Source organism: Puntigrus tetrazona, chromosome 8 (genome assembly GCF_018831695.1).
Source record: "Puntigrus tetrazona isolate hp1 chromosome 8, ASM1883169v1, whole genome shotgun sequence".
Classification (NCBI taxonomy): domain Eukaryota; kingdom Metazoa; phylum Chordata; class Actinopteri; order Cypriniformes; family Cyprinidae; genus Puntigrus; species Puntigrus tetrazona.
The window spans coordinates 20,413,900-20,432,334 of NC_056706.1; the positions used below are offsets into that span (position 1 = coordinate 20,413,900).

The 18,435-nt window shown below is 41.9% G+C and overlaps 3 protein-coding genes across 3 annotated transcripts; 2 read left to right on the forward strand and 1 right to left on the reverse strand.

Moving 5' to 3' along the window:
* The first annotated feature begins 581 nt into the window (after positions 1-581).
* Positions 582-3,914, forward strand: ppiaa (peptidylprolyl isomerase Aa (cyclophilin A)). The gene is made up of 5 exons (XM_043247167.1): positions 582-741; positions 2,436-2,466; positions 2,545-2,633; positions 3,252-3,424; positions 3,554-3,914. The coding sequence occupies exons 1-5, from the start codon at positions 673-675 to the stop codon at positions 3,684-3,686; spliced, it is 495 nt and encodes a 164-aa protein (XP_043103102.1). The 5' UTR covers positions 582-672; the 3' UTR covers positions 3,687-3,914.
* Positions 3,641-7,397, reverse strand: LOC122350560 (dickkopf-related protein 4-like). Its single transcript, XM_043247166.1, has 4 exons — positions 7,241-7,397; positions 6,967-7,086; positions 6,801-6,885; positions 3,641-6,158 (listed from the first exon to the last, which is right to left on the reverse strand). Exons 1-4 carry the CDS (start codon positions 7,343-7,345, stop codon positions 5,917-5,919), a joined length of 552 nt encoding a protein of 183 aa, XP_043103101.1. The 5' UTR covers positions 7,346-7,397; the 3' UTR covers positions 3,641-5,916.
* Positions 7,398-9,381: 1,984 nt separating this feature from the next.
* On the forward strand, positions 9,382-17,933 carry LOC122350816 (chromaffin granule amine transporter). Its single transcript, XM_043247550.1, has 16 exons — positions 9,382-9,869; positions 11,384-11,513; positions 12,904-13,228; positions 13,462-13,520; positions 14,311-14,394; positions 14,863-14,955; positions 15,104-15,193; positions 15,292-15,335; positions 15,424-15,484; positions 15,721-15,816; positions 16,153-16,231; positions 16,339-16,390; positions 16,913-16,976; positions 17,151-17,270; positions 17,402-17,535; positions 17,611-17,933. The coding sequence occupies exons 2-16, from the start codon at positions 11,399-11,401 to the stop codon at positions 17,716-17,718; spliced, it is 1,524 nt and encodes a 507-aa protein (XP_043103485.1). The 5' UTR covers positions 9,382-9,869; positions 11,384-11,398; the 3' UTR covers positions 17,719-17,933.
* Positions 17,934-18,435: the final 502 nt, after the last annotated feature.

Consider the following 18,435-nt stretch of genomic DNA (forward strand, 5'->3'; position numbering starts at 1 on the left):
TGTGCTTGTAGTCTACATCTCGTAAAGGCATTTTAAGTTAAGTAGAATCTGACTTGATTCGAATGCACGGGTGTAATCAACATGCAAACTTACACTGCATCATTTAATTAAATTACAAGGTCAAATAAAGTTATTAATTGTGCAATAACAGTAATGTATGCAAAATAAACAAGTTAATTAAAACAATGTTTTGTGGGAACTGTGACAACGTACGACTTAAATGAGCCTTTTAATGTGTGGGACTGTTAGGGTGTGCGCTGTACTAACGTTAAGATTATTTTCACCGACTGCATAATACATTAAATGCAGACTACGCAGTGAGATATTTTTGCATTAAAGTACTCCAATCAATTAAATAACATTCAATCTCAAATAGGAAATGCTCAGACAGACCACATACCCTAATATATCTCTTAAAGCAACTGGTCAAGCCACCTTCACGCCGCGTTTCCCAAAAGCGTGCGTCTCTGCCACGTTCTAAATGCAGCTATTTCATTGGTTCGCCTTCGTGTCACTCAAAGCATTGGAGCGCTCTCATTGGACAGATGAGTCTTCGTGACGTAACTCTCCGGTAATTATAAAGCTTGGCGGCCTTCATCCGGTCTTTTCTTCATTCCAAGGCAGTCGGTGGACGCACGGTATACGCGCTTCAGACCAGCGTTATCTAAAGCCATGGCAAACCCCAAAGTTTTCTTCGACATCACCGCCGACGGCAAGCCACTCGGAAAAGTGATCATGGAGGTAAACATCTCACGCAAATTAAAAAAAACAAAACGCTTTCGTATTGCACGAAAAAGCCTGTACTTTTCCGCTCCGGAGAGTTGCCTTTGTAGTAACACCGACTTCTTTCCTGCAAGTCGTGCAGCTCCTCTACAACCGCAATCGCTCTAGATGAGCCGCACGACTTCACTGATGTTATCCTGCTTTGCGTTCCCGTTAACGTTAAACAAATCTCGTTATTTCGTTACGCTTAACCCGGTTGCGCAATTAACTGGCGAATCAAAGCAGGGCCGGCGTTGCGCTGCCTGCCAAATAAAATTAAGCTGCTGAGGCCCTGTGAGACTCTGGGAGTCGGGAATCTGACAGTGCGGTTTTAACACTGTTAATGCTGCGCGTTGCTTTTTATTACTTCCGCTGTGGCGCTATATCGATGTATAAACAGTTGTTGATTCGGTGTCGCAGCTAGGCCGCGTTGACTGGAAGTTGAGCGGTTTTTTTTATTCATTCTCGCGACTCGCCGACAGAGTCTGCTGCCGGAATCGGTTTCTCGTACGAGGAGCATCCGCACAAAGACTTGGAGGCTGGTTTGGGTGGAAAACTACGCGGAAGTGCCAGGCGGGAGTGCGCGAATGGGCAGGGGCCGCTGCTCCTTTGTTTAACCCGGATTCCCCGTAGGCTGGTTTGTTTTACTCTCGCCAAAACTTCAGGTTCACGCTCCACCGAGACGCAGGCGCTCGCTACAAAGCGTTTCGGCGCGGCTATTTAAAGTCGCAGGCTCGCGCGTCCGGAGGTTCTGGAAACTTCGGCCGATGGGGAGAGGGCATGCGGAGATCCCGTTACGAGCCGCCGGACCCGGCCTCTCGTGACTGCCGCCGGGTGTCCCGTCTTGAGTATTAAGGCTCATTTTAAATGAGGATATTTGAGGAACGCGGCGCTAAGTGAGGGTGTTTGGGGGGAAAAAAAAAAAAAAAAAAGATCGGTGGCCATTTTGGTTACGTTTGGAAAAAAATTGTAAGCGTCAGGCTCGCGTGCTCGGGGTTTCTTCCGCGCCCTCGGAGAGACGCGCCACCGCGTGCGTTCACGGGAGCGCCGAGCGTAGATGCACGCGATGTGCTGCTTGCTCCGTGCCTTTTTGTGCGCGCGCGTCTTCCGCATAGCGTTTAACAGGCCGCAGCAGCGCGGTCACGTGGAGACGAGACGCTCGTGGCCTCGTGAACTTTTTTTTTTTTTTTTTTTTTTTTTCCCAATCTGGCATATAAGGGCAATAAACAAATCAAAACAAATAAAAAGACTAAAACGGGGAAAATCACATCAATGCCAAGTTCAAATAGTTACAGATTTTAAGGGTTTATAGTTTAGGTTTGTTTGTTTTTTTATCGTCTTGTTTCCTTTTTTTTAATACTATTTTGAACAATTTTGTGGGGGGGTTTTCCTCTGTCCGTTTACACTTGGAGAATAATCCATGCGTAAATTCATACTAAATTTTGAAGTCAACCGTGTATTCCATTTAAAAGTTAAAACGTTTTCTTTGAGGTGCAAATCAGTCATTGACGGAAACACCCCGGACGCCTCTTAAACGGAAAGCTGCCTCTGCATTTTTGTAGGCTTCATAAATGAGATCTGCATAATGTATGCAGCCTACAAATGTGACCTGGAGGATGCAGTCTTCCTTTGAAATGGGACTTTTAATGTGACGCTTTTGTTTCTTTCTGCAGCTGAGAGCTGATGTTGTCCCCAAAACTGCAGGTATCCATACCTTTTTGTGTCCTTTTAATGTCTCTCTTGATTTCTGTTGGTCTTCATCGCCTGTCTGTTGTCTTGCAGAGAACTTCAGGCAGTTGTGCACTGGTCAGAATGGCTTTGGTTACAAGGGGTCCTCCTTCCATCGTGTCATCCCCGGCTTCATGTGCCAGGTAAGAAAGACTAAGCCCCAGCTGCGTGGCGGGAAACCTTCACTCAGGAGGAAATATAGCTGCTTTGGTGTAACAACTTCATAGTCCGTTATGATTTGATAAGTGTCCTCCAACATATGCAAATAAGCAAAGAGGGTCATACGCTGGACAAGGGCTTTTAGCATTTTGTACATGGTGCTATTTTGCATCGGTCTAAATCTCTGGCAGCTGCCCAGCCTTTTCACTTTTTTTTTTTTTTTTTTTTGTGTGTGAAACATGTGCATGTACTGACTTGACTCAGTGCTTGAGGATTGTGCTTTTAATATTTCCCACAGTACCTCGTCTTCAAACAACTGCATGCTTATCAAATAGCCTTTCTCTTGACTGACGCAAATGGTTTAAACCCTGATTTGCCGTTCTGAACTTGCATCAATTCTGATTCTCAAATTCAATAGTTGACCGTTTTCAAATTTAAGTCTCAGCGACGACTTTCGATAATGTGCTTTTAATTTTTGATTAAATGAAGTTTCTGAATAGCTGGTAACTCTCCAGATTGGCTGGAGAGTCGGTTGCTTTTTAAACCCTGTCCTGAAGTCTCCTGAGATCTTGGCTACTAATCTTGAGACCTTTTGGATGCAGGGAGGAGACTTCACGAACCACAACGGAACTGGTGGAAAGTCCATCTATGGCAACAAGTTTGCGGATGAGAACTTCACCCTGAAACACACCTCCCCTGGCTGCTTGTCCATGGCCAACGCTGGCCCCAACACTAACGGCTCCCAGTTCTTCATCTGCACAGAAGTTACTTCATGGTGAGCGGCGTCTACGGGATCCATCCCTTTCTGACCTCTCCACGCTTTCTTTCGCTGGCATTGAATTCGGTTTGAGAGCTGTGGTTCTTTTTGTCTTGGCTGTTTCTAAACGTGAACTTCCTCCCCCAGGCTGGACGGCAAGCATGTCGTCTTCGGACAGGTCGTGGAAGGCCTTGGCGTCGTCAAGAAGGTGGAAGGGTTGGGCTCCAGTAGTGGAAAACCCAAGGCCAAGATAGTCATCGCTGACTGTGGCATGCTGTAAACGCCTCAACCACTAACCTCCACCTTAGTCTAGTACCCCTCAGTGACCCCTTTCACAAATCCTGCCGCTAACCGCAACATTCCTGTCCACGATCTACAAGCCCTCACTATCTCCTTCAGTCGTCCGTCTTTGACAAGTTGCCGTTTTGTTTTCATTTGCAAATGCAGTCCTGTAGGCTTGCAATTCGTGTCTCAAAGTCTGAAAATAAAGGGGAACAATGACATGAAATTTCTTGGAAGCTTATTTTTTTGTTTTGTTGATTCAGGTTAACGTACTCTGCAAGCTCTTTCGATTTTAAATGGGCTCTTTTCAGAGAACTTGCTGATCCGGCTCATGAAGCTGTCTGGATTTCTAGCTGTCTAATCCTCTAGTGGTTCAGCTTGTGAATCCGGGCAGGGCAGTTCGAGTTAATGGACTTGCCCTGCAGGCAACTTTGAATCTGTTAAATCAAGGCTATTGTGACTTCAGATGTGTTAACATGTAGTACACACTTGTTTTTAAAGCCATGTGATAGTGACGCATGTTTAAAAAAAAAAAAAAAAAAAAAAAAAAAAAAGGTAACCAGTTTGATAAGTCGTTAGGGCTTTTTAACCCCAGGTAAAGACGTTTCACACCTGTAACTTCAAAGCGGTGTGAAGTTTTAGTGTGAAACGGAGAGGCGTTTGTCGCTGCTGGACGCTTGGCAACAGACAGCCAATCAGGAGTAGAGCAGCGAGGCCGCGTCACTTCCGAAACAAACGCGCGTCGTTTAAACAGTAGCCTTAAAACTACTAATTCTTGTCTTGTTTGCTTTCATACTCCTGTCTCTTTGTCTTGCCTTTTTTGTGCGTGTCTTTTTTTTTTTTTTTTTTTTCTTCTAGGTTTCTCGTTTCCAAAGCGCTCTGTAGCGTCTGTCGTTGCTAAGCAGCCATGACCCGCGCGCTCCATGAAGACGCGAAAGTTTCAGCCGAGGATAAATGATTTCCAGCACCAATCGCTTGCGGTTAAGGAGCTTGTTCTTCTGTAAATAACTGGCGATACACGTGGAAATCCGTTTAAATAACTTGTCTGCTGTTCGTCCAATCGGTGACACCGCAACTAAGAAAGTAACCTTTAACCCCAGGTTTAGTATGAGCAGTTCGAAAACTATTATATATTACAGATAACCGGGGATTCAGTTTTATCCAGGGTTAACCATTTAGGAGACGTTTTTGGATTTACTGTGCCTCCCTTGCCCTGCTGCGTGTATTAAGCACAGATGAATCCTATTTAGTGCAATATTCCATTAAAAATAAGACTCATTGTATCTCGATTACATGTATTAAATGTAGTGTCATTCCGCATAATGTTATTCCTATCTTTATGAGTCATGATAGCGGCCAAGAGGACAGCTGGCGAATGGGTAATCTTAGCTCTGTTAACATTTGGTGCCAAATTAAAGTGAACCTGTAACTCGATCGCTCGTGCCTGCTGGCCCTGTGAGTCCAATGCACGTCTGTCGATGCATCGCGTTATTTAAGATTAATGTTACGTTTAAAAATGCAACTGGTTTTACTGCATGGCAATCCTGTGAGCTCTAAACGATGAACAGATTATTTGCGCGTGCACGTATTGTACATTTCAGGCGTTCAAGTTACTTAAATTGCAATGAGAGAACGTGGCGTTGTTGAATAATAAAATGCGTTTATTAAAATCCACGAGGAGCTGTTTAGATGTGTACATTTACAATCCTGCTCATTAACACGGCGCATTATACACCTCCCTTGTTTAATTCACTTCATCAGCTCGTTAGAAGGGAGTGCTGTGAACAGAACAGGGTGTCATTGCGCAGCTAACGCTGTGTGCCAGCTCTAATGCTGCTTATAAGGCGGTCTGCCCACCCTGCTGTATAAAACACACGGCGACGGACGTGTCAATGCACTTATGAGCAGCGCTCGCCCTACGTATAACCTCAGACACTAGAGGCACGTGCTGATAAGACTCCCGGAAGTTGAAAGACGAGGCTCAGCAAACCTCGTTGAAATAGTCGACAGAGGGCGCTCGAGTCAAACCTTTACTTGCATTGAAAGAAAAGCGTCATCAGCGTTGCGTTTCAATACATATTTTGCGACTTCTACATGCTTTTTTTAATATATATATAAGCGAAGGAATCATAGAAACAACTTTATTTACAACAACCCCGGTATCCTCAGTTCAAAAAAGACATATTGTCACGTTTCTCGTTAGTTATCCCGCTCGAGGGTGCGCGCGGTCAGCTCCTGGGGTCCGGGTGACACACGCCGTGTCCGCGCGGGCTGTGCGGGAGCGCGCGGCAGAGCAGGTCCTTGTCGCAGTCGCAGCGCTCCAGTCTCCTGCGGAACTTGGCGCGCCCCCGCAGCAGGCACACCTCGCCCAGCGCGGGCACGCGCTGACATCTCCTCCCGGTCAGGTAGAGCGCGCAGCACAGGCCCTCCTCGCAGTCACGTGAGCGCACGCACGGGGACATCTCGGGCGCTGCGGGCGGAGAACTCGCTTAATCACTGCGGGCGGGCCTAGGAGGACTTGAGCTTTTCTTAAGGGTGGCCGATCGAGCCAGAAACGGTTATGGTTTAAAAAGTTGTATTTTGTACTTTAGGTTAATCAAACAGTGTTATAGTGCTGCCCTCAGAAAAAAATCTACTAACGTTTCACAGTTTAATCTAAGATTAAAAGCAATTAAATGCACACATTTCCTCAAAATACACGTTCTCCGGTGTTTAAGTATCGGTTGTTTTCGACTGTCGTGGTAAATGAAAACCTTTCTGCCACAAGTCATAAGGCGTGCATAAAAGCGATGTTTTAACTTGTCGTTTCAGAAGTGATTTTTTCAACTAAATAATGAAAGGCCTAAGTAATTAAACAAAAAAAAACATCGCTATGGCTATAACAAAAAACTATGGCTATAACAAAAAACAATATTTATATTCTTTATTCTTAGGTTTAAAGCGGTTTTCTTCTCATAAATCATAAAAAAATAAACTGCGTGTCACACTCAATATGAAAATAAATTATGAGCCACAGTTCGTTTTGACTTCTGTCCTTGACAATAATTAATAGAGCATCACTTGACCAAATCTATGACCAGAAACCATTATATATATATATATCCAGGCTTACCCTTTTGACCTCCTCGCACATCCAGCTGAACCTTTGTCTTGGCAGCATTGCGCTGTTTCTTCTTTGAGCCTCTGCATTCAGTCGCCTTGTGAAAGACAGCAGGCGAATAAAGACAAGCTCAAACGTACTGAAAGTTGTGATTTTATCAGATCTTTAGCAGCCTCACTTGCGCGGCGGCGCAGTCTCGCGCGGGAGGAGACGCGTCCCTGATTCCCTGCGCGCCTGAGCTTCTTCTGACAGAGTTGTGGGAATTCAGCACCGTGCCGCTCTGGAGATGCAACACTGACTGGAAGAGATCCCCAAACAGACAGGAGTCGTGAGTTCTGCTGCTTTTAGCACGCATCAGTATACAAGACATTATAGAGTAATAAATGCAAGTAGGTTTGTTTACTTACTCCAGCGTGAAAGCGCAAAAATATATATTTAAAAAGTAATTATACCTCTTGGGAGTTTGTCATTTCTCTGGAGGAGCGGATGATGTTGGAGTCCAGGCACCGTCCAGCAGAAACAACAGACAGCCAGAACATGACCCGAACCGCCTGCATGGTGCTCTCCAAACCGTCCCGACCGCGAGGAGGCTGTGCGCAGCAGCGAGATGTGGAGCTCTAGTGAGGAAGAGCGACCCGCGCCGCGTTTTAATGGACCTGCGGCAATTACCCTAATTAAACACGGGGGTGAGAAAAAAGAAAGAATGGGTCTTTCATTAGCGGTTACTTTCTGAGTGTTTCGGTGTTTATAGTCTCAGCTCATGTAGGAAGTGTGTAGTGCATCGCGGTGGTAATTAAGGCAAATTATGGCCCGTACGCACAACAAACATGAAAGCTTGGCTGCACCTTTCATGGCACGTCGATCCTCGTAGACCCTTTACACATGTAACGCCTTTGAAACTTGTTATGATGAAAAAATACGACATCCTTTAAATGGCAGCCATCGGTGAACCGCATCAGTCGACTCGGATGTAAGTCGTTTCCTGGAGCGGAACAGGTGATTATGTGCGCCTTGAACGCCGGCTTAGGGCGGGAAGCGCGAAATCCACGTCCCTCACCGCGCGCGGAGGCGCGTGACAACAGAGACCCCGGCGTGAATACGTTCAGCCTAAACGTTCCTGTCGTGTCAACTTCAGATTTATTGTTTGGCAAATTATCAATTAGAAATGAGCTGTTTTAATTTGTCGTAGCCTGATTCTTCACGCGGCGTTACATGATCCTTGAAGAAGCTCGGAAAGACAAAGTAGTGCAATAGGATCAATAATAAAGTAACTCAATTTACAACGAGGACCGTCTACAGTCAGCAAACAGTACAACAAACTTGTAACAATAAATACATAATTTATCCGTGCCTCTTATCTATCTATCTATCTATCTATCTGTGTATCTATCTGTGTATCTATATGTATCTATTTACTCAGAAATTACAATTTAAATATACTTAAATTATATTGAGATCAATCAGCTCAATCAGTATTTTCCAAGCTTCAGACCAAAAATAATGTTAGTTTGTTTAAGTATCAGTTAGTAGCACAAACTCAAGGGCTCATATAAAATTAGGCTTATATATATATATATATATATATATATATATATATATATATATATATATATATATTTTTAATTTATCAAATATTAATATTAACCATATTATTAACCAAATATTTAACTTTTTAAACAAAATGTCTGTAAATATTATTAATTCTGAACAACAAATATGTCTTTAAAATGCCTTACCAAAACACACATTATAGGACAAGGCATTATGGGTAACATGTTTTCTTGAGTTGTAGCTTTTGCCATTTTAACGTCATAAGCTTTTGCTATTTAACATTACAAAACGTTGCCCACACTAAATTTCCTGTGTGTTTTTCACTTTTCCAGAAATGCCATTTATATTCCTACACAACTTTTACTGTCTTTTATACAAAGGTACAATTCCCTCTAATTAAATGAAGTGATTCCTGTCAGAACTGATTGTGTTCCTGTCTCTTTGTGTGTGTGTGTGTGTGTGTGTGTGTGTGTGTGTGTGTGTGTGTGTGTGTGTGTGTGTGTGCTGAACAGAGGGCAGGTGATGGACGATCACCCACCAGTCCTCAAAGCCTCAGGCTGATTTATAAAAGCCAGTCATGTACTCCAAACCCAACGCTTTTTAGTATCATCAGTTTGCTATTATGGTTTTCGCTAATATATTTAATGACATTTTAAGTTTTTGTTGTCCTTTGCCACTTTTCTCAGTTTTTTAACGACTATATGGCTTTTAAGTTTTTCATTTATTTACTTTTATCCAACATTTATACGTCATGCTTTTATATTGTATTTGAGTTAATCTAAGTAAAGCATTTCCGGAAAGCCTGTGTGTGTGTGTATATATATGTGTGTGTGTGTGTATATATATGTGTGTGTATATATATATATATGTGTGTGTGTATGTGTGTGTATATATATGTGTGTGTGTGTGTGTGTGTGTGTGTGTGTGTGTGTGTGCGTGCGCTGGGATATTTGAACTACCAGAGATGGCACAGGGCAAAGGTGAAATCTGTTGAGTCATTTAACATTTTCCATAGATGTTCGGTGGCTGAATAGATTAACGTTACACAGGAAACCAAACGACACAGGCAGAAAACACAAGCACATGATCACAGGTTACGACGCTTCCTCAACAGAAATGCGCTTTCACGTGATACTTCCAGACTTTCGATATTATTTCAGAGACTTAATGAACAATCATGCAGTGGTTTCACAGTGCGGCGATTAGGTCGCTGACGGAGCAGTGTTCCCAAGTAAAAGCTAGCAGCGGCCGCTGATTGTGTGTGCTGCGTCTGGATGCGAGATCACGGATAAAGGCTCATTGTGGTGAAAAGAAGCCTGCAGGTCATTCACCTAGCCAATAAAGAGCAGCAGATGCACACAATTACTCCCGCTATGACGCAGTGTTTGTGTGTGTGCGTGTACGTGTGCATGTCTGTATATTTCCTCCAAAGACCCCTCAACGGCTCACACGCAGGCAACAAGTGACCCCTGCATCACACACCTGCTCTGGACATACACTCGCGCACTGAAGAAGAGAATGCATCCTAAGGTAAGACTAACCCTAAACGTATTAAGTTACTTGTTTTACATATATATTATAACTTAAAAGGCAATGATTTGATTCATTAACCTCTTAAACGATGTCTTGATCGAGAGACTGATTAAGGACTACACGTTTGACGTTATTAAATGTTACGGAGCCTTGCATGATGCACAATGCATGATTAGCCAAAATACTAATAGGTAAGTTGATAAAGGTTAAAATCACACAGAAAACCCTCTCCTTGAGACCTTTATGAAGCGCAAAATGATGATGTTGGCAGGTTAAGTGCTAGCTGGTTAAGAGAATAAGGGAGATGACTAATGTCGGCAACATTTTGCACACGGGCAAGTATTGACACAGGTGTTGTAAAGCCTTATTGTGTGTGCTTGATAGGACAGGTACAGAGTGGAAATAACAATGCTGCATTTATTGGTCCAAAAAAGGGTAAAAAAAAATTATTATAGGTTAAAAACAACTGTTTCATATTATAAAATGCATTTTAGTCCTGTGATGCAAAGCTGAATTGTCACATGTTCCCTAAGAAATCATTCTATTATGCTGCTCGAGAATCATTTATTCTTAATGTTAAAAACGGCTGTGCTACTCAATATGTCAAATCTGAGTCTTTACTGTACTTTTTGATCAATTGATGCACCCCTGCTAAATACCAGCATTGCATGTCTTAAAATAAAATAATTTATATCCTATACTTTTGAAATGTGAAAATGAACACAACGTTAGCATTAGCGTTCGGCACGGCAGGTACGTTATCTTTGAGTCGCGAGCACAAGAACAGAAATTCAATTCAAAAACACAAAATGCTGCTCACAAACTAAATTGATAAGACATTGACAGACGAAGATAAACGGAGCGCTCTGAAACACTGAGGCTGTTCCTCGCGTGCCCTAAAGCGGCTGTAATCATATTGTTGAAACTCAATCTCACAGCACGTAATTCCTGCCCTGGAACAAAGAGCTCATCTAGCTGTCCTCAAGCTCTTCCACACGTCCTAGAAGACTGCATAGAGCCCTGAGAACTGGTACGGCGCCTATATTTTAGGTTCGTGGATATTAGTCGGACATGGCTTAGATCAGTAAGTTCTCAGTAAGTTTTTCGGCCACCTCTGACCATTTTTTATAAAAGTGTAATGATATCATAACGTTTTGTAATTCATTATACATCGTTGTGTTCAGATAAATCATGGTGCTGCACATTTTTACATTATTATCGTAAACAAATGAATCAAAACCTAAGATTTAGGACCTCATGCATACTCTATGATAAGACACAATGAATCCAAAATCAAGATCCGTTTCATTTCTTAAGTTCCAATAATCGTTGCTGTTATTTTCCTTCTAAGTACTATGAAGCTCCTAGATATCCTGTTGAATACTAGATATGCTCTACCTGTTGTGGTCTGCAAATATTCCATACAGTCTGAGGGCATCAAAACCTTGTGTGTAATACTTAATAAACGTGAATATACATACTGTGCTAATCTGACCGGCGACTGTGTCCAGTGACAGAGCTGCATCATGGCCATGCTGAACCCTATGGACTGGATCAGAGAGAGCAGGGGCTCTCCCCGCCTGGTGCTTGTCATTGTGTGTGTGGCCCTGCTCCTGGATAACATGCTGCTAACGGTTGTGGGTAAGTAAACAGCCACCCTAAACAAATAATAAGGTTTTTTTCGCTAGGAATATGGAGGCAGGCATCACTGCTATTTAGACACACTAAATGAACACTATATGTGCACTCTGTTTACAAAAAAAAAAACTGCACATGATTGTTAGGTATTTTTTAATGTATGCTAGTTGGTTTAGGTTGGTCCTTAGTGGTTCTTGAGCTGGTCCTGAACAGGGGCTAGTCACTTTTTTTCAACAGGGAACTAACTGGCCACTGTATTAGGTACGCCTTTCTAGTAGTTTTGCAGAACTGCCTTAATAGATTCAACAAAGAGCTACAAAAAAAACTACACAAAGAAAAAAATGTTGCTCTCTGTTGACATAGCAGAATCGTGATGTTGCTGCAGATTTGTGGCCTGCACATCCATGATGTGAACCTCCCTTTCAACACTTCCCAAACACTCTCGTTTTGATTGAGATCTGTGACTGTGAGTATAACAAACTCATGGCCATGCTCAAGAAACAGTTTGGGATGATTTGAGCTTTGTGACATTATCCTTTTGGAAGTGGCTAACACAAGATGGGCACACCGTGGTCACAAAGGGATGAAAATGGACAGAAACAATACACAGGCTGTGGTGTTTAAACAGCGCTTAATTGGTATCAAGTATGTCGAGAAACCTTCCCATTACGCCCACAGCAGCAGCCTGGACCACTGACACCAGGCAGGATGGATCCATGCTCTCATACTGTTTATGCCAAAATCTGACCCTAGCAATCGAAAGTCAGACATCAACAGAAATCAACAGACCAGGCAACCCTTTTGGTGAGCTGGTGTGATAGCATCAGCTTCCTGTTCTCATTGACAGGAGTGGCTCTTTAGCTGTTGAAGGCCGTCTGTTGCGTTGCTCTTCTGTAACGAGAGGTTAATTTACTTACTGTTGCCTTTCAATGAGCTCAGAACCATTCTAGTTCTCCTCAGACATCTGGCACCGACAAAGCAGACCATGTCTACATGCCTAAAAGCATTGACTTGCTGCCATGTTATTGGTTTATTAAATATTTGCATTAGCAAGTAGTATTGCCTAATAAAGCGGCCAGTGAGTGTATGTAAGTTCCTGATCTCGCCATACTTGTTGATTACATTGTCTGCATGCTTTTAGCCATCTGCATTGCAGGTTTCCACTTGAGTCCATTCTGTAGGCAAAAGCATTACACAGGAACGTCAGAGAGAAAGTCAAGCGCTATGCTGGACTGTGCTCTCGTCTCGCCCGTGACATTTATCCGCTCGCATCTGCCCTGACCTCTGTCTCATGCGGTCCGCAGCAGGTGGAGGGGAAGGGTTACTCGCGAACACGCACACATGTACGGGTTCTTCCTCTTCCCATCCTCACGTCACCTCTCATTCCCTCCAGTTCCCATCATCCCAACCTACCTGTATGCCATAGAGCACCAGGCACAAGAGCGCCCGTCTGCCGCCCCCTCCGAGGATCAGCCCACCTTCACCTCCATCTTCTCCCTGTACGACAACAGCACCTTCAGCATCAGCACCGCCAATCTCAGCATCTCCTCCGGCGCTAATGGAAGTTCGGCGCTCAACAGCAGCTCCGCCGAGCGACACAGGTGTAAAGACGACAGCCAGTTTCTGGAAGAGGAGAATGTGAGAGTTGGGCTGCTGTTTGCCTCCAAAGCCCTGGTGCAGCTCATGGTCAACCCGTTTGTGGGCCCGCTGACCAACAGGTACATAAACGCTGTGAGCAGGTCATCTAAAATGACTGCTATTTAGCTGAAGTTAGTACTGTACAAAAAAATAGTTGCTGCAAACCCTGCTGCCTAAAAAAAAAAGTGGAGTCAATTCAAGTGACAACTGGAATATTTTAGTTGACCCAACTAAAAATGTTTAGTTATTTAAAGTTGAAACAACTTTTACAGTGTAGATCATGAATGATCTAATTCAAACTTCTGATTTATAGAATTGGATATCACATACCGATGTTCGCTGGGTTTATCATCATGTTTGTCTCCACAATAAGTAAGTCATGTTTCATTGCATGATTGGAAATCATATTAATTGGATTATAATGTGTGTCATTTACTTTATTATGACTATTAAACTGATCCACTCCTTTTTTCTAAATGTATGAACTTATTGGAATAGTTCACTCAAAAATTCTGTCATCATTTACTCAAGTTGATGCAAACCTTTTAATTTAATTCAACATAAAATAAGAAATCCTGAAGGTTATGCAAACAGTTTCTGATCCCCAGTCACTTTTGGTTATCCTGGTTTGGTTACCAGCATTCTTCAAAATATATTTTGTTTTCAACAGAAACAAGTAAAACATGAAATAGAATGAGAACAGTATGTTGGTTCTCAGCTCTTTTTGTTTAAGGTCCCAGATTTTACATTGAAAGATTTTATATTGCTGGTTAGGTACGTTTTGAAGCACGGCTGCTGGTTTGAACTAGTTACAGCTGGTCATGTGCTGGTCCGAAGCTAGTTAGCTCCTGTTGGTTTAACCAACTTAAACCAGCCCAAACCAGCTGCCATGCTTAAAAACAAACCTAATCAGCATATGCTGTTTTTTTTTCAATAGAGAAACCAAGCGGTGACTCAACAGAATATAATCAAACATTGACTTTTGAATATGAACACTGCGTAGAATTAATGAAAATGATTGCTCGTAAATTTGTTTGAATACACTTCTGTGATCGCTGACTGAGAAATTCAATATATTTTTGCTTTAAATGGTTTCACATGGTTTATATGGCTAATGCACGTGAAATGAGGCGGACTCTGACTCTGAATGCTTTCTCTGCAGTGTTTGCCTTCTCGGGGACATACGGGCTGCTGTTTTTCGCCCGCTCTTTGCAGGGAATTGGATCATCCTTTTCCTCTGTGGCAGGTATAATATGTGATTTAGCATGCTTGATATAATGAACCGAACACTGGATATAAAATGCCATTAAAAAACATCAGAAATCAAACATACTGTAATAACAGGAAAATTGTGAAATATTATTGGGCCTGCGATGTAAAATGTTTTCTGTCTTAATACATTTTAAAATGTAATTTATTCCTGTTTATGCAAAGCTGAATTTTAAGCTTCGTAACTCCAGTCTACAGTGTCACATAATCCTTCAGAAATCATTCTAACGTGCTGATTTTCTTATTGAAAAACCGTGCTACGTAATATTTTTGTGAAAGCTGATGGCTTTTTCATGACTCTTTGACTAGCGAAAAACCTCAATACATCAGCGTTTACTGAATGTCTTTACTGTAACTTTTGATCAATTTAATGCATTCTTGTTGAACAAATGTATTGATTTCTCTCGAAAAACCAAACATTTTAATTGACTGTGTAATTCTATAGGTCTGGGAATGCTAGCAAGTGTGTACACAGATGACAACGAGAGAGGAATTGCCATGGGAATCGCATTGGGAGGACTTGCCATGGGAGTGCTCAGTACGTTAATACAGTCTTATATAGCCCTTTTAATGTGCTTTATTACAATATACGTTAACAATGTAAAGTGACATCAACTACTGGAAATCACTAGCAATACCTAAAAGAAACTGACGATTTTAACACTGCAAAATGATATTATTTTCAGTTGGAGCTCCATTTGGCAGCGTCATGTATGAGTTTGTTGGTAAAAGTTCTCCCTTCCTCGTCCTTGCCTTCTTGGCTGTGTTTGATGGAGGTAAGGTATTAGTAAAACGTATAAATCTGCCCTTTTAATTTCATTGCTTTACATCTCATTATTTATCCGACCGTTTTCAATACAAATGTCCACGCCAGCGCTCCAGCTCTGCATCCTTCAGCCCTCAAAAATATCTCCGGGGGTGAGTAGTTTCGTTCGATAGTTAACGTGAGATATGAACAGTCGATAAAAGAGAAGAGACTGAGAAGCGCTGTGTGTCTTCTGTTTAGAGCGCGGAAGGAACACCGTTACTCAATCTGCTGAAGGATCCCTACATACTCATTAGTGCAGGTGTGTGTGTATATAAAATAAAATCAAATGCATCCTCAAATACTGCCCACAGTTGAACCAGTTTAAAAAGTTGTCGTGGAGGTGTAGTAGCAGTTTCTGTAATTACCCGTGTGCCTCCATATAATCACGGCCCAGTGTTTTGATGTGAACAGCTAAAACGATTTGTAAATGAAGCGGATGAGGAGCTGTGCCGAGTGAATGATGACTAAGATTATGGTTCCTGTATATAATTACAGGGTCGTTGTGCTTTGCAAACATGGGGGTGGCTATTTTAGAGCCCACTCTTCCCATCTGGATGATGCAAACAATGTGCTCGCCAAAATGGCAGCTTGGTAAGAAACTCTATTATTCCACGCCATTAAAATGTGAAGATTCGCTTCCTGCTTATTTAGGTCACGTTATTTCACTCCTGTTTGTTTCCTCTCTCGCACAAATGCAATGTTAAAGTAGTTCACTTGAAAGTAGTCTGAACCATTTTGTCATTAGATACCTCCTCAGGGAGGACTACGTGAGACATGTGGCTTCTAGAGAAGATATGAGTTGGAAGAAGCCAGCTAAGAGCTTCCTGATGGCTCCTATGACCATGTTAAACATAAGGACTGTGTTTTATGTGCTTATCTTTTCTGTGCTTCTGTTTGCTGAGCTAATCGTGGCTACCGATATTGCAGGTATGGCTTTCCTACCTGCCAGTGTTTCTTACCTCATTGGGACAAATCTGTTTGGTGTCCTGGCCAATAAAATGGGAAGGTAATACACTTTCTCGCACGTCCCAAAATAAATGCATTGAAAAGCACATGTGTAAGTCATTTGGAGAGACAAGAGCTGCATCATTTAGAAATGCCTCTCTGATGTAGGTGGCTGTGTTCCATGATCGGCATGCTTATAGTCGGCATCAGTCTGCTCTGCGTGAGTATCACATATTAAACCCTGTCTATTACACCTGGCCCATGCATGTCTGAACAAAACCGAACACTGTGCTTCAAAGTCATTTTTATGAATTAATTTTTTTAGAGAACTCAAGGATGCATTCAATTCATCAAAAGTGACAGTAAAGACTTATAATGTTACAAAAGATTTCTATTTTTTTAAAAATGCTTTTGAACTTCCTATTCTGCATGAATCGTGTTTTCCCACAAATATATGATAATGAGAAATACACAGAGTGGGCATATTAAAATGTTTTCCGAAGGATCATGTGACACATAGGACTGGAGTAATGATGACGAAAATTTAGCTTTTTACATTTTAAAATATATGTAAATACAATTGTAACAATATTTTTACAATATCAATGTTTTGTTTTTGGTTTTTTTTACTGTATTTTTCATCAAATAATGTGAGCTTATTTCAGAAATCTTTAGAAAGCTCACCAACCCCAATCTCTTGAAAGGACTGTGGTGATCGTATCACTATGTGAATTTGTTGCAGGTTCCTTTCGCCAAAGACATCTACGGGCTTATTGGTCCCAATGGAGGGTTGGGATTTGCCATCGGTAAATATTTGTATATGTATATATATATATATATATATATCAGTTGTGTTCTGCAGGAGAATGAGAGTAAACAAGGACAGAATTTACATTTGCATTGAACTATGCTCTCCATTTAAAATACATAACTCTACCAGATTGTATGAAATGTTCAGCTCTAATCATTTGTGCTTGTAGGAATGGTTGATTCGTCTATGATGGCTATAATGGGTTACCTAGTGGATATTCGCCACGTGTCTGTCTACGGAAGCGTGTATGCCATTGCTGATGTTGCCCTCTGCATGGGATTTGCTGTTGGTAATTGCCCTTAACGCAGCTGTATTGGACTACATTTAATCTTGTTTTACAATTTAATCTTATTCTGTCACAATTTAGATGTATTTCCTGATCAAAACAGGAGCCCAACTGACTCTTCCTTCCTACCGTAGGTCCATCGACCGGAGGGGCTATAGTAAGAGCCATAGGCTTCTCCAATCTCATGGTGATCATCGGCGTTATCAACATCCTGTATGCACCCCTTTGCTTCTTCCTCAAAAGTCCTGCTGTTCAGGAGGAGAAGATGGTGAGAAACCCATGCATGTCTGTCTCAGTATGCTTACAAATGCTACGTAATGACACCTGACGCTTCTTTCTAAAGGCTATTATAAATCAGGAGTGTCCGATGCATGTGAAGGGCTACAATACACAGCGTGGATACAGGGAATTCCCTCTGAGTGATGAAAGCGAGGAGGACACTGAAGAGTGACGCACATATACCTATAAAGGAACCCGCCGTCAAACCATTAGCCCCGATTCAAAAGGTTTCAAATGAATAATATTGGAACTATCTCTGTTCTGCACCACGATCACATTTTTTGTGCACAAAGTGAATATCGTATTTGTAAGCTTGTAAAGTGTTGCTCGTCCTGTGTCTCGTCACGTCGGTGGGTTTGAATGAAATAAACGGGCCTAGTTTATCGACTTGATTCGATTGTTTTCATCATCAAGTTAGGATTGCACTCCGGCAATGAAAAGAAAATCCCTTCTTTCGTGCCTCTTGTGACTCACTGTTAATTTCCTTTGGATATGCATCAAATGTTACTGAATTTGATGATTGTGATTCCCAGGGGAAAGGCCTGGATCGCTACGGACAAAGGGTACCTTCAAGTTTGACAACAAATTAGAAACCACTGATAACATAATAACCGGTTCTTCTTGATCACTACACAAAATAGGTGCCTTTTGTGCCATTAACATATAAATACTGATATAAACAGTAACTACCAACTGCATGCTATTTCATTAATTTGACACAAAATGTCCAGTTATATGCTTTACATTGTAAGATTGTAATGTTTTGGACACTGTTATTTAATGTCATTTAGTTAATGAAATGTATTGCAGTGTAAAAGTGAGCCGCTTATGTAGAACCTGAGTGAATTTTTAGGTGTAATATCATTATTATTAATAATAACAGTCAATC